This window comes from Cuculus canorus, chromosome 4 (assembly GCF_017976375.1).
Source record: "Cuculus canorus isolate bCucCan1 chromosome 4, bCucCan1.pri, whole genome shotgun sequence".
Classification (NCBI taxonomy): domain Eukaryota; kingdom Metazoa; phylum Chordata; class Aves; order Cuculiformes; family Cuculidae; genus Cuculus; species Cuculus canorus.
In genome coordinates, this window is record NC_071404.1 from 58336224 (window position 1) to 58352773 (window position 16550).

General features: G+C 39.7%; 1 protein-coding gene across 11 annotated transcripts in view; it reads left to right on the forward strand.

The window, feature by feature from the left end:
* EPHA5 (EPH receptor A5) overlaps positions 1-16550 on the forward strand; it is a 194566-nt gene that overhangs the window by 12581 nt on the left and 165435 nt on the right. For 10 of the 11 annotated variants that reach the window (XM_054064901.1, XM_054064902.1, XM_054064912.1 and 7 more), the window contains exon 2: positions 2708-2772. The exons of the other annotated variant lie outside the window; for it this stretch is intronic. In XM_054064901.1, coding sequence (XP_053920876.1) covers positions 2708-2772 — 65 coding nt within the window. The remainder of the gene's footprint in view (positions 1-2707; positions 2773-16550) is intronic. 11 annotated transcript variants of the gene reach the window in all.

The following is a 16550-nucleotide window of genomic DNA, read 5'->3' on the forward strand; positions in this document are numbered from 1 at the left end:
GAGATTTAGTATTCAGCTCTGCTGGCTGACTTGCTGGTAGGAAGATTCCCACTGGCTTGAATTAGAATTGAATGGGTTGTATTATCTTTTCATATGCAGAAAATTATTTTGAAATTGAAGTTAATAACAGTAATTTAAAAATTGTAATTGATAGAAAGATAATACAATATTTTGTTGTATCATGTTCTTTCTGTGATCTGATATTTGAATAAAAGCTCTTCTTTCCTGCTTTTTTCCCTTAATTAGCATGTCATGAAGAAGTTTGTGGCATCAAACGCACTATGTGATTGCATTCATTAGTAGCATCTCCAGGATAAGCTTTAATGAAGTTGTACAATATAGATCAATACTTTTACTTCCATTGCAACTTTAGAGAGGAATATACTGTCTGCACAGTTTAATTACAGTGATTATAATGGAAGGAATTTGAGTAAACCTGCCATTTTGGCTACTGCATTCCCTTCTCTTATTTTTTTTTTTTTAAATAGTATACAGTTACAATATGGCACAGTTTATATGTGTCCTATTTTGAAGACTATTTTAAGATCATCCTTTTTATGCCATTAAAAAGAAAATGCAGCATGGTTCCAGAGCACTTGGGTACCGGTGCTTGACGCTTGACTTCAGCTGGAGTGAGAGACCTTAATGAGCAGAGCTCAGGATGGGAAAAGATGGCCATCACTTGGTGACATATCTAATGGTAAATGATAGCAGTACTTTTATTTTGCTTAAGCTATGGGGTGGAAAGCCACCTAATTTTATGTTTACTTACTGTGGATGTAGTTCAGTGTAGTCTGAGTATTGCTTCCACCAAATGTCCTGTAGTTCAGTAGCATTTGCCAGCTCCCAGCTGTTCTCTGTTTTGGCAGGAGAAAGCAATCTGGGCATAAAACCCCTGAGCTACCGATGTTTTTGCTCAACATCACAAAATTATACTTGACTAGGCAGAACATCTGCATGCCTTATGATAGTGTGCTACATTAATACTGGCATATATTGTGAAAATATCTGGATATTTTTTTTAAGATAAGTGTTTGATCCAGAGCTGATTTTTTTTTTTTATACTCCTTGCTTCAGCATTGTGTTTTGGGCCCTTTTTGTGTGCAAGGGACTACAGTTGTCAACCTTCAGTACAATATAATCATTAAGACCAAACTGAATCAGGGCACTTAGTTTTTTATCAAACTAAATCTGTTGTTTAATCTTTATTTGTTTTTAAAATATTCCTTTAAGTTTTTAAAGGAGCATGCCTTTTAGTATCGCGTACTTCTGTTTTTTCTTACTATGCCTTTGTAAACAATATAATCTTCATATCCAAGATAGTCAGTCGGCAGTATTTTTAATATTGTCCATGGTGCCCTGCAGTGGAATGACATGGGCCTGGTGTAAGGAGGGGTCTGTATGCCTCGTAGGTTGTTTGCCCTGGAATATTTGCCTGAGCAAAGACAGTAAATCAGCCTGATACAAGTACTAGGGGTGAGGGTTATGATACTTGCAGCCTTTATACTTGTGCATGTAACCTGTTTGTTTGCCTTTGCTAGAAGTCTTTTTGGTTGGTATTGAAGGAGTGAGCGCAAAGCTGCCTCCAGCTGTTTCAAGCTTATTCTTGGGCTAGATCATCGGGGGCTGGAAAGTCTTGAAAGTCCAATTGTGAAAACTTCCAGTGGGAATTTTAGAGTTCATAACATGGAGATCAGGAATTGAAGACCCAGGGAAATTGACTCCTTTTCAGGAGGGTCATGAGTACAAAATGTGAGGTATTAATCAGCCAATATACTGCAAAGTGAGTGTTGTAATCCAAAAAGAAGGAAATTGTGTGCTTTTAAAGTAGAAGAAAGTTCCTCCTAGGTTGAGATTTTTGTATGACAGTTGCTGATTCAGAGACAAGATTTTAACTTGGAGATTTAAAGCCTTGGGTACAGGAGATTAAAGTTTGGCATCGAAAGATGCTATAGTTTTCTATAGCTGAATTACCTGTATGCATATTTGATTACTTAACACTTTTCACTCAGTATTTCAGGCACTATAAGAGGAAAAAAATGTTTTAGTTTTGGGAATAGTTTTTTGCTGTCTAATCTAAATTGTTGATTGCATATGTGAATTGAAGTTACTCTGAATTTTTCTGTGGGGAAAAAAAAATCCATTGGCTATCTTACAAATAAGTTGTCAAGAACTTGGGGAAAAATATGGGATAGGGAGAAAAGAATAGGTTCCTGTTAACAGTAATAGTGTAGTACTTGCGCATAACATAATTTAAAAATTGAATTAATGATAATCAGGAAATTTTGCATGTTCTTTCTTTTTTCATTTTTATCTTAAATGCCTGAAAAAAAAAAATACACATTTCTTCTATGGTGGCATATAAGCAGATGCACAAACACTGTGTGTTATCTGTTTATTCCCTGTGAAAGACCAGATCCTAAGAGCATGAGGGACCTGGATCTTGCAGTATTTTGGTGCATTTGCAACTTGTTTCAGTGGCAGATCTCAAAGGAACAAAGCCATGCATATATAGAATAGTTTTCAGTGTATGACCTCACTGTTGACCTCATTAGAAGTGTTGTTGCACTCTTATTCTGCTTTACAAAACCCTGACTTCTCTTGTTAATTATAATCAGTGTGTTTACTCTAGCTACCCAAACATTGAAATATTTGAAGTTTGTAATCCATCCATCTTTCCTAATATTGTTTTTCCTCTTGTTTTCAGTGAATTTACTGGACTCACGCACGGTAATGGGGGATCTAGGATGGATAGCCTACCCAAAAAATGGAGTAAGTCTCTGTTGTTGTTTGCTTTCTCTCTTACAAATTTTACTAACTGTTTCCATTCGGAAAGTAAACTACTGGGTTTAAAAACTCCCTGGAGTGGTTTGTCGGCAATGGAGGGAAAAAATAAATAAAACAACAAGCTGTGACTGGAAGAACGGAGCTGTGTGGCTAGGGGATTGATTTATTTATGCTGTAGAGCCAGCTGCAAGTATTAAAAAAAAAAAAAAAAAAAAAAATCATGAGTTGTCCCTCTCATTCCTTCCCTCACCAAAAAAAATCCACGAGCTTTATTAAATTATTTTTAAATTATAAATTCCTGTTCTTTGAGCTTTTGAGGTAAATGTACAGCACAATATTCTGGAAGTTTTTTGCATGAAACACTGGGTGTAGTACATTACTGTTAGCATTAAATGAACTGCAGAAATACTTTTCAGGCTCACAGTAAAATTCTGGGAGCTGATAACTCTGGAGCTGAGTTTTAAGAATCTTGGAGAGCCTCTGTCCCTTATCATTAACTATACTGGGAATTGAAAGAATCTGGCCTGCTAATTTGAAACATGAAATAAGTGTGGGAGTTTAGATGCATTAATACCCTCCAGTGTGTGTGTTTGGCCTGACTGCATAGCGTGAGCAGTCATTTGTGTGACTCTTGGTCTTTGGTTTGGCTGAGGCATCCTTAGTGCTGTACTGCAACACAACTTTGGTACCATCTTGAAAAGCTGACTTCTGCACAGCGCTGAGCAGTCCTATCAGTTCCTGGGAGCCACGAGTACTGTGTGAGCAAAGAAAGTATTCCAAGACAGAAATGCTGCATGACTGAGCCCTGTAACGGAGCATCTCTCAGGAATGTGCTATTCCAGAGTTTTAGTCACCAGCTTAAATAGGTAGAATTATCTTGGGCTCCAGTTTGTTTGTCATAAAAACAGTGGCAATGTTTATATAGAATGCAGCCAATGCTGCTTCTTTATACACATACATATGTGTTACGCAGCGAATTAAAAATCGGACTTTCCCTGTGTTCTGTAGATGAAAGACTGTAGAAATGGCAGTCTCGCTCAGACGAGCTGCATGCTTGCAGGCGTGGGTTGTGGCAGGGATGTAAAAGCCACACGAGGAGCTGTGTTTATCCTCTGCTCAAGATCTAATCCTGTTGTGGTCAGCATCTATAACAATATTTTTTTCTCTATCGATTTAAAGTCAACAGCTAAACTTGCTACCCTTGTGTGTGTGGCCATCAGAATAGTCGGTGCCAGATGTGCTAGCAGACCAGTGTCTTGATGCCGTAGCCCACTGTAACGATCCCAGTGTCTACTGCTTAATGGAAGACTTTTCCTTTTGAATATCTCTAGGTATTTTTCCTATGGTTTAAAGCAAGTTTGATCTATATAGCAATGTCCTTACAGGAATATCAGTAGAGAAACAACTAGGCCTAAAGAATCAAGAAGATTCCTGAGTCTATATGTGTAGAAGAGTAAATGAGAAGCTAAATATCTTTTGCATAAGCCTCTGTTGTGTTTTTTTTCATGACTTAGAGAAACTTTTCTGTGTTTACAACCTCAGTTTCCAAATGGCACCTGGAAGAGCACTCATGAATGCCAAATTATTGGTTACTGACCCAAAAGGAGGATTTTTTCCTTAAATTACCTTCCACAAATAAAAAGCAAATCAGGCAGATGATTTTTGAATTTCCAGAAATCTCCTCTTAATCTTCTTTGTTTTCATGGGACATCATAGAAATTCATGAGGTTAGCCCAACTGTCTCTTACAGCAAATATATTAGGCCAAGAATTTTACAAATACTGAAAAAATTCTTTCCGGTCTTATTTTTCTAGCCCCCTACCAACTCTGCTGCATTCACACTCCTAATTTTTTTGAAAGTTTATAAAATAAACTTGTATAAATATTTGTATAAATATTTTAAGTAGCTCTCACTTCAAGATTTTAATTTGGGAAAGGAGGGAGCTTTAAGTGAGATCAGAGTTATGCAAGCTGTTCTTTTTCAAGTATCTCGTAGATATTTATTATCTGAGGGTGTCCCCTTGGGGAAAATTCTGGAAGGTCCATGTGTCCATCTGCACAGTCTCCCATCAAGGAAAGGAGCCAAAATGTTATATGTGACACTTTGCAACACTACAGTGTGTAGATACAGACCGTGTGATGAAGTAAGCCTTTTGATGCATGGTATTTTATTATTGTTATTAACAGTATCGTGTAGAGTCTAGTCACTTTTCAAGTACTTGGTAGCAGTTACAATGGTGGTATAGTTCCAACGTGAAGACACATTAGCTTTTGAAGCAGCCTTCAGCTCTTCTGGCCTTGCTGATTCTCTGCTTGATTTTCATCATGAACCTTGTGGAAACTTATTATTTTTCCTAGAACCACACCTGCCAGAAGTAGGAGATTGCACCAGGAGCACAGCTGCTGTTAAAGAAACCAAGCGATTAGTCTTTGTACTTGTATGGTACTGCCTGGGAGAAGTTACCTGTGTATCACAAAGGTTTAAGCTGGTAGGTTTTGAAAACAGATTTCCACATTTATTAAAAAAAAAAACCCAACAAACCCAAACAAAAAATCAAATGAATCCACCTGCCCCACCCCCACAATGGGAGTAAGAGAACAAGTTCTTTGGAGAACAAGTCTTATGAGGAGCGGCTGAGAGAGCTAGGGTTGTTTAGCCTGGAGAAGAGGAGTCTGAGGGTTGACCTTATTACACTCTACAACTACCTGAAAGGAGGTTGTGGAGAGGAGGGAGCTGGCCTCTTCTCCCAAGTGACAGAGGACAGGTCAAGGGGGAATGGCCTGAAGCTCCACCAGGGGAGTCACCTTCCCTGGAGGTGTTTAAGGAACGGGTTGATGAAGTGCTTAGGGACATGGTTTAAGGGAGTGTTAGGAATGGTTGGACTCGATGATCCAGTGGGTCCTTTCCAACCTGGTGATTCTATGATTCTAAGAGGTCCAGTCAAGCCAAACGAGCTTGTTTTTGGCAGATCATTTGTAGATGTCGTTTTCAAAATTTTTATTATAGTTGCATGCCGTGGTAATTTTTGTGTATTAATGCTTTAAGACATTCCAAGGTCCAGAGAGGTCCAGCTGCCCTTTTTAGCCTGTTGCTCACCTCATTTTTGCTGAACACAATGGGAAAATGTGATCTAACTTGGCAAATGAAAGCAATGGTGTATGGTATGGAGTTTGACCCTCCTGTCTGTAGGCAGATTAGGCTTAGAGATAGACCTGTTTCATGGCTGTAATTCTAAATAAAGCACTGCTGCTGCTTTAATCCCCACGAGATCAGACCTTAGTCCACTGCTAAACAGCGTGCACCAGCCCATCTATTGAGAAATGGGCTTTAGGGGGAAGGGAGAGGAACGCTTTAGCCAAGGATTGCATCTACTGAGCTTTGTCTAACTAGGTTCTTATTTGGTACGGTTTTGGGTAGTGCTTGGTGTCTTTGCAGTCTGGCTGGCCCTCATTTTCCCCCATGCACATAGAAGGTAAGAAAAATCCCTCTTTTTCATCATATGGAGTGTTGAAGGGCCAGTGGTAATGAAATAACGTAACTGAAAGGTGCTGTGGCCAAACAAGTGTTGAAACAATGTCTGCTGGTAGGAAGAACAGGCTGTTACACAGGAGAAGGTTCATTCTTCTTTCTGATGCTTTGCTCTGAAGGTTTAATGAATCCTGGTAGGGTGGCTTCCTGGCTGTCCCAGGAGGCCTTCCCTGGCTGTGTAGCTTGCAGCAGTTGTGCAGTTGGCTCTTTAAACCTGCAGTTATCTGTTAGAGCATGAGCGAAGTCCTTGCCCGGAAATAGGACCCTCCCTGCCAGTGCAGCGCGGTCAGCATGGAAATGCTGCCTGTTCTGCAGATCAAATTGAGAATTGATCCTGTTATTAAATGCCAAAGGGACAATTTGGACTTTGCTTTGCAGCTCATATAAATTTACTTTAACCTGAAGGAAGTTAGTGGAATTACCGCAGGCTATATCAGAAAAGTCTAGTCCCTGTTGTGTAGTAGGAAGACCTTCAAGCACATCAACAAAACCAGTCAGTTTTGTTTTACTAAAACCTATGCTTTATACAGCAGGTCTGCAAGGCCTGTGAGTCTCTTACCTCTGGATTTCTTCCTGGGGTGCTGCTTGGGATTACCCAAACTAGGCACATCAGACGTGACATAGTACATGACGTGCATAATACATGGCTGTGATGGCTGTGCCACTGACTGGCTCTGACCTACAGAAACGGCCGGCACTTGCCTGTGCTAAACATACATTTTTATCATATGGAAGCTCAGAGAAGTAGGAACAACGGTAAGTGCTGAGAGAGAAATGTCTCAGCCAGGCAGTGTTTCTAGGCTGTATTGCCCTCTCTCCTCTCCTCATTTGGCAGGAGGCCCTGTGTGATGCATTTTGACACCCTGCAAAGCCATAGCAGGGGGAGAACTACGGAGAGCCCCCTGTAAACCTGTGCTATTCAGTCTTATTTGGTCTGTCCAAGTGGAAACACAGCCACTTTTAAAAATATCCAGATAATTGCAAATGTTGATGATTAAAATACATGCTTTCTTCTTTTAGTTGTCTTCGTTTAGTCAGTGATTATGACTCATTTTTGTTTTAGTGGCTCTAATAGCTCTGATTTGTTTGTTTCACACCCTCTCTGCTTTCAGGGTTTATTTTAAAACTTATTTCTTTACTCCTTTTCTATCCAAAGTGGAACACTGCACACCTGCTTTGCTTTTGTGTAATAGGTCCTCTCCTGTCTCCTCCACCTCCCACTGATTTCCCTGACTTTCCTGTAGCACAGAACAGGAAAGCCTCTGTGGTCCTTGGGGTACTGGCAGTGCTGTGACTCACTCCATACCTCCATGTGCTAAGATATATATATTTTTTTTTTCAGCTTAGACAGGAAAACAAACATTTACTAAGGAACCTGGTTATGTGGAGATGTTCTCAATTCTTTATTAATTGTAGAATTTGAGAGCTACATGTCTTATTGCACATGAATGGCAAGAGGGAAGCCAATTGCCCCTGCATTTGGTGGCTAATAAGACCAAGTACCAAAAGTTGGGGGGTAAATTCAGCCAGACTGACTCTGTAAATGCTTCTCATTTATGAAGGACATTGGTGGGTTCTTATTTTTATTTGTGAGCAGCAATTTTGGCTTATTCTTTAGAGGGCAGGTATGCTGGGGTGCTGCTTTGAAGTTAAAAATAATGGTGATTTAGATTACTCAGCATGGTTTGTGAATAGATTCATTTGCTCTCTGTCTATCTTACTTCAGATAGAGATTTTATACAGAAATCCTGGATTGGAGGCAGTGTTTGCCTTCAGGGATAGAAATAAAGAAGGAGGGAATGGGGATAGTGAAAGGAGAAGGAGGGTTCTTGGCACCATTGAGCTGTGTCATGTAGCTATGATTATAATTGGCATTTTCAGGGCAGTACTTTTGGCAGCCTGTGAGTTCAGTTTTTTTTTTTTTTTCATTCCTGCAAATGCTGCTGCTCGGCTGTGACCAGTGTAGCAGAGGAATCAGGGAAATACGCTAACATGGCAAGAATGCAATTCATACTGCAGCAGGGAGCGTGATGGACATAAGTAATACCTGAGTAGGTGAAAAAATACATTAATGACACCTTTAAAACCTGCAATTTGGTTGTTTTATTTGTATGTACATACTTCTGTGTGTGTGCAGGTTAGTAAGAAACATACTGCACATCTAAGTATTTCAAGTAAACTAAGTAACCTGTACCAAAGCAACACATAAAATTTTCTGTTATATATAGAATAAAGGAATTTTACATGAATAATTTATGGGATGATGTTGAATTCAGTAGCATTGAAAAATATTAGGGGTTTGTCCTCCACTAGGATTCTATAAGGTAAGAGGCAGTATCTGTATGTATGCAAACTTCTATCTTCTAGCTATTGTATAATGTAGTTACAACAAAGGAGGTGGAGCTTTGGGTCTGAAAAGACATCAGAAGTTAATAATGCACTTATGCAGGACCCTTGTGATAACTGAACTAACTGTGTTTTAAAACAGTGCTACATTCATGTTTCAAACTCTGAAAGCTGCAGATTAAGACTGAAGATGCTGGAGTTAATGGGAGCAGAATTTGGCCAGCTGACTACTATTCAAATTGGTGGCTTTTCCTGGTGAGTTGGTGGTCTTGCCAGTGCTTGTTGAGCTGCCTTTGATTCACAGAGCTTGAATATATCAATGAAAATAAGTTACACGATGGAGAGATGAGCCTTGTGTGGAAAGGCTGATGAAGTTTCATATAGCCTGGAATATTGAACTGGCCCACAACTGCCTTCAGTGATGCAGAGAGAAAAAATTAATAACCTCTTGCCAAGGTTGGCAATGGCTAGGACAAGAAAAACAAGATTTGTTTCAGGTGAGCTGATTCAGGCTAAATTTGATGGAAGGTACTTTCTACTGGTGCATCCTTGGGGCAGATGTAGTGTTTCTTTCACAGGAGGTATCTAACAGCAGGTCAAACTGTTATCTCTGGACAGGCGGAGCTCATCTCTTCTGAGGGAACAAGCCAGGTGATCTGTTTTGGTCTTTTCCAGCCCTATATCTAAAGCCCTACTCTCTGAAAGCTTGTCCTGACTCTGACTGAGGTGAGCTCAGTTCTTGTTTGTCTGAGCTCTCTTTTTGAAAATCTTGCTCTGCTTAAAAACTACATTACCGTTACTCATTCAGCACCCTGTATTTATCCTCTGATGCCTGCAACAGATTAGCTATGGTATGTAGCTGCTTTTAAACCAGAGCACCTCATGCTAGATGATAGTTCTCACTGAATAGCCTCACCATTTTATTCATGTCCTTTCTCATATCTTCTTTACCATCTGAAGTTAAATCTTCACACTTGATCTGAAAATGCTCTTAAACTTGATGTCCTGGACTGTCAGCTAGCTGCTCTTTAGGTTGTACGCTGTTGACATGAATCAAGCCTTTATTGGGAGCAGCATCTGGTGAGGCGTAGTTCTTGTTAAAGGAGATTTAAAATGCCTAGAGTACTCTAAAGTACTGTAAAATAAATTAATGCTAGGAAGATTAAGAATAAAGCAAATCTTGATCTCAGCTAGAACTGTATTACTGGAATAATATATTACTATCCTGGTCTCAAAAACCTACGATAGAAGACATGAAGCCTTATCCTTCAATATATTGTTTTGTAAATACGGTTGTCAGTGTTAAGTTCCTCCACAGGCTCACTGGGCAAGCAATAATCTCCTTTCGTGCTTAAAAAGTCTTTTTCTCTAGTGTCTGTGAATTATGTTTGGGGATAAAAGAGCTTTGAAGAGCTTTATCTTCCAAAACCATTGTTTTCTCTGCTACTTTTGTGCCAATTTCAGAAATACTGGTATCTAACAGTTAACAACTGCACAATTAAGATGTATAAATATAGTGCTGTGATGGAGAATCTGAAACGCTGCAGAATGAAGTATTACCATTACAGGATACATATGCAACAGCCCAGGGTTTATAAAACATGCATGAGGATTTTATAGCTTAAGTTGACAATTTTGTGTAGTACGTTACTGACTACTTTATATTCTAAATATATATATCAGTGGATTACTTATCACTTAATTGCATAATCCTTTTATAAGATTTAAAAAGCACTGGCCTTGCTTTTGCTCTCTTTGGCGGCACATATTTTTATTCAGGTTTGTGGCTTATCTGGATAACTAAATTCAAGGCTGCAGTCCTGTTTGACTATTTTAGTGTTCCTGTAATTGAGGAAAGTTGATTTTCTTTGCATGTTACTCATTCTGGTCAAAAAAACATGAAATAAAATGAATGCTAATTTTAGAAAGGGAAACACATGGTGGGTTTGTCTATAAAGAGGAAAATTTAAATACAAATTTTCTCAAAATAGTGTTAAAATGGAACCTGCTGTTTTGTCTTCATGACCAGTGGTTGTTTTATGTATTGCACAGTGAATGAAGACAATAAAAATTAGAGGGCTTTTTTGAAGACCTATCACTCAGATTAAGAACAGTGAAGAGACCTTTTTGATCGACTTATGTTTTACTGTGAAGTTCTGATATGTGGCTGTTAAAGAAATGGTTCAGCAGCTGAACATCCAGGACTGTTAGAGAAGACTTTCTTTCATTTTTCAAATTAAAAATGAGAATGATTCAGGATTTTCAGAGACTGAAAATTGCAGCATCATGTTCTGTGTTTGTCCCAGTCATAAAACCAGGGTGTTTTTCAGTTGCTGGTGGGTATGCACAGATATGAAAAGTGGGACTGGAGTTCTGGCTGGCAAAAGAAAACGCCAGTATTATAGCTGGAAGCTCTTTTTGCCTCACAGTATTTTGGTTAATTTATCTTATGATGGCTTCATTTTTTTGGGAAAAAAGCATGCTGAACTTTATAATTTAGTGTGTTTGACTAAAGCAGGCAGTAATCATGAGGCCTGTCAGTTTTAATATTGAAAATACTGAAAAATACTGAAAAACAGATTGGAGATTAAGTACAAGGAGTACTTGTGTATGCAAATATATCCTTTTGTGGATTGTGTGCTAACTCTTCTCCAATGAAGAGTGGTAGCTCCTCTTGCTAGCTTTTAAGCTCTTCCCGACATGAATGATGAAGTGCTGTTGAAGGGAATGTGGGTGACATGTAGCTATCAGTCATCGCTGTCTTACCACTGTGACATTGTATGCTGCCAAGCCCTGTGATCGATTGTCTGTACCCCATGGGCTCAACACTGGCTGCTGCTTCCCCTGCCTGATTAGAGCGTTTGGGTGGGAGGGTGAAGAAAAACACTCCAAACCCCTCAAAAAAAATAGTGTCAGCCATCCTTTGGGGAGCCATGAGCATTTAGGGGAGAGAACAATTATTTTTTCCATATGTAATGGGAAATTACTGTTTCTTGTTTCTGCCTGAAGATGATCTATTGAATGCACATCAGTGATTTAGTAGTAGTGGTCTAGAGTTAGGAGTGAATGACACATGTTATTTTCATACTTGTCTACCCCTGTATGATCTTGGTGATCTTAGTAAGGAATAACCTATGGACAAGTTGGTAGATAGTTGCAGGGGGGCAGGATCAGGCGCTGGGGGTTGATGGGAAGCAAATCCCCCCAGAGGAGTGCGGGCTGTACATCAGAGTGTTGACAAAGGACAAGGAATTGCCTGCTGAGCTGGATGCCTCTGGGGCAGCTCCCGGGAGAGGAGGGGGGTGATGGTAAGGAGCAGAGATTGCTGATGGCTTTCTGAAACTGCTGGGCTGAAACACCCCCAGCACAACCCTTGATTTGCATCCTTTTGTTGCTTTCCAAGAAGAAAAGTATTATTAGATATCTTATTCATGCCAAAATGCTCCAATGAGTTTGTAGTCTTGCTTATTTGTCTACTGTGTTCATTACTCCAGCAAGTGTCAGACCACTGGCATTATATTAAAATCTTGATTTAACAAAGTGAACAGTAAGAAAAAAAAAATCAAATTATTCTCTTTTAAGCAGATGTGTTTAAATTGTTGGAAATGTTATCCATTCCTAAAGCCTCATAGCACTTTAAGACTGTGTGCATCTTATTGATTTCAGTATATATGGACTACCTATATACTGAAATACAAAAAAGCGTGTTCTGTAAATCTGTTTCCTGTGCTGAAATAGGATAAACCTGAAGCTTGTAAAGATTTGTGCTTTCTGTGGAATGCTTTCTTGACATATGAAAGTTGAGAACTTCTGATTCTGAAAGGGGCCAGGGGTGGGGAATGACTGAACCTTTATTTATGCTGCAATATTCTCATTTGACTTTGGCAAAAATATTTTGGAGCAAGTGAACTGGCCCTCCTCTTCAAAGATCTTCCTATAACAGCAGTGACTCTTCCCGTAATATTGACAGCCCATAATGCTGTGCAGAAGATGCAGCTGACAGGAAAAGATACTGCAGATTATTTCTTAATGTGATTTGAGATGTTAGTGTACACCGTTAATCCATTTGCAGTTCTGTTGTGGTTGTGAGGAAGAGCTGCAGGCTTGGTGTTATTTTGCTCAAGTCAGCCCCTCTTCTGCCTTGCCTTTGGCTGTGAGCTAGACTAAAAACTGATGAGTGAGGGCCGGCTGGGAGAGGAGGTAATGACATGGCTTTGTAATTTAAATATCTACTTATTGAAAGTGATCTTTCAGAATTAATTGACTTTTTAGGTGTTTTGATTTTATTTCTCAGGGAGATGTACTGTTAGTAGGGAGTAGTTCCACTGGGGTGACATCCCTGAGGCCCAGTTGTACCCAGCAGACAACAAGTGGGGTGGCAATATTGTCTGTTTCTGAAAAGGAGGACTTAGACTTGCTGTTTTTAACTGTTGTTAAAACTTGCTGTTTTTAACAAATGTTTAGAAAAACTAGCATCTTCTGCCTGTGCTGGCAGCCTTTTTCATTGGGCCCTCAGGGTTGCTTTTTTTTTTTTTCCGCAGGAGGGATTGCCTTTGCATATTTAGCCTGAAAATTCCAGTTATGGCACTGATGTTTTGATTCTCCCACTTTCCTGTTGGGAGCCCCTGAGCCACTCCTGATGTTTGTCACTTGAAGTTGAGGGCCATCAAGGTAACTTCTGCTCTGTATTACTTCTGCTGAGCATTGCTTGCTCCTGCTTCAGTCAACAGTAGAGAAGAGCAAAAACGTGGTCTTTGGTCTTCTTCTGAGAAACTTTGGAGTGCTCGGGGTGTTTTTTTTATGTTTAACTTCTTCCAAAATTGGTGAAATTCACACTTGGGAGCTTTGCCTTGGCTTCAAACCTCCAAACTGTTTGACAGGGCAGCTGTTGTAGCTCCTTGCAAGACATCATTTTAAGCAGTTACAAATTGTAGGCCATGCACTGACTGTTTTAGTTGATTGCAGTGCAAATATATAGTAAGACTATAAATTGTAGCCAGTATTCTGATTGCACAGCATTAGAATAATATGAGATTATTCAGTTTGTTGCAAATTGTTCTAGACTACACCATTAAAGCCCTAACCACAGGTTTAATCCTGTGTGATAAAGTCACTTCATTGCACAGTCTCCCTCTGGTTTACTGTCTGCTTTATTTTGATGCCGGATTGAATGTTCCTGTGTAGTTAACTTCAATGGCAGCATGAGTGTTCTGGGTTGCTGCTATTTCTGGAGTTTATTTTACATTCTTAAAAATATGGATATTGATTATCACAATGGTTGGTCAGAGCCCTGATGAATTCCTTTCTAGTGCTGGGAAAATCAACCTAAAAATGAAATTTCAAGAAAGAATTGCTATTTGTGTCAATAATGATAGGTGTTTTTTCATGAGATCAGAAAATGAATGAGTTGTGATCATTGATACGTGGTGTTAGTTGATGGGGGTAAGTGACTGCGAGCAGGTTGGTGCCTCCCTGCAAAAGCAGTGACTGCAATCAATCTGCTACAGAATTACAGTGAGGCTGCTGAACAAAATGAATAGTTGACTTGGAAATGGATTTCAGACCAAATCAAAGCTTTTTGCACAGTTTCGGATATCTATTTCCTTTCTTGTGTGGTCCTCGTTGTGTTTTCTGATGTTGGATGATATGATGGTTCCAGTGCAAAGGAAGTTGCAATGAGTTAAGGATCAACTTATGCCCATTGGCCAGAGCCCAATGATTCAGTGTCAGAGTAATTCTGGTAAATACCCAGACTGAGGTAATCAAAACTAGTCAGGGGATTTCATTGTTGTCCTACTTATTAATTTTAATGATAATTGAATGTCTGTGTCGATTACGCAGACTGTAAAGTCAGCTTTCCAAGCCCTGTATATTCAGTTCTAAATGCTGCTTATTCAGTTTGGTATATTTAGCTGAGAGGGGTGGTCTCAACGAGGGTAGGCTGTACAGATAGGTAGGAGCTACTGTGTCCTTTGGAGTCACAGTAACTAAGTCTGGCAGAGCCTGTTTCTTAGACCTCTATAAGTGTATTGAACTGGCAAATGTCTTTAGCCCCCAGGGGATTTGGTTGTGATGCTGCCTGTATATTTGTAAAAGGCTTTCGCTGTGAAGGTGTCTGAGAGAAAGCAGGGAATCTTAAGCTTTCTCTCCAACCTTGCTTGGTCTTTGCAAAGCTGTTTGGTTTGATACTACTAGCTCAGGTCAACCTTTTGGACTCCTTTCTTCCCTCCCACTACTCTTGAGGTTTTCTGCAGGGTTAGCTGCTTCAGTGCTAACCTGGGGCGTTTTCCCCCAGTGCTGCTGTTTGCAGAGTCTGACCTTGCGAAAGATGGATGTGCAGCTGTCCCTGTGCGTCTTTTCATGGGTGGCAGAGGATCTGTGGCAGAAACCAGAATCTGTGGTGAGATTTTTTTTTTTTCTATGAGAGGGGCTTTTCTCACATGAATTCCCTGGTGCATCTCTTCCAGCTGGAAGACCCCATAGTGTCCCTGTTGATCAAAGATAAAAAGTGCAACTGAGACCCAAAATGGGTGCTACTGCCATATGTGTCCTGTGTTTCCTTGAACTGAGGATAGACCTAACTTAACATTGTTGCCTTAAAAAAACCCAGAATGTCCACATCCTTATTTTCTAACCTTTATTTTGTCTGTTCAAAAATAAAGCGGGTGAGAGAGAGAAAATAGAGTGAAAACATTTTTTTTCACATACAGTGCTGTGACCAGAGCTATTACTTGGCAAATTTCCTTGTCACTGCTCTGCAGAGTTTTAAATCTAACTACTGAACTAGTGTTCTCCTATATTACAATAAATACGTAAGTAATCAAAATATATTAAGAAAGTTGGGCAACTCCCTGCTGTTCAAATATGTTAATTGCAAATCATTGATATCCTAGGCATGCTGTTTCTCACAGAGTTAGATTCCTTGCTGGTGGAGCAAAACAATCAATTGGAAAAAGAAAAAGCACAATATTGTTGTGTTTGATAGTCTACATTTAAAAAATAAAAGCACATTTGTGAATGTGTAAGCTGAAGGTAATGGTGGTGTAGCTCAATAGGATTTAAGTCCAGTGAGGGTGTTAAAGTTATGTAGTTGAATCTCCTGTGATACGTACGTTATAGAAACTTGTTCAGGGGTCCTTGCAGGTGGTCTGTAACATTGATTTGACCTACAATGCACCTTATGAAGAGGGATTTTTTTCCTTTTAGTCTTCCTGTTCTCATGAGTCTACCATATACCTTTGTAGCTTGTGCCAACATCAAGCTGCCCCTGTTGTAGAACTCATGTTTCTAGCCTGAATTGGTCAATCTTCAGTTCTCAGTCAATGGATCTTACAGTGCCTCTTCTTGCTAACATTACAGGTGTGTACTAGTAGTCTCTGCTCCCAAAACTCCATTTCAGCAAATAGAGGCCACAAACAAGTTAGCCACATCCCAGCCTTCTCTTCAATTTTTTTTACAGAGTTTTGTGCTGTAAAGTAGGTTTTTCATCTCTCGAGTAGCTATAGACTCTTTTTTTCTGGGATCTTTACAATTTGTCCTAGCTAAAGTATTACCATTTGAAAAAGAAGTGGCTTTCTGGAAATGGTCTTAGTAAAGTGTTGCGTTATCTATTTGTTTTTTCTATGAGGCAAATGGATCATGAGGAGAAGTAAATCATCCTTGCGATGGAAGCCAGGTAGAAGTGAAAGGGGAGTCTTGGCCGCTCAGCAAGATGCTGTGGCAGGGAGGAGCTGGGGTACAGTGTCAGATGTATCCATGACCTGGAATTGTGTGCTAGAGCTGTGGTGAAGCCTCTGCCATAAGTTGACCTGGATGCTAGGTTATTTGATAAAGGGAGTCCATGGGAGATGGACACGCTACTGCATCACATACATCATTTCTTTTGAGA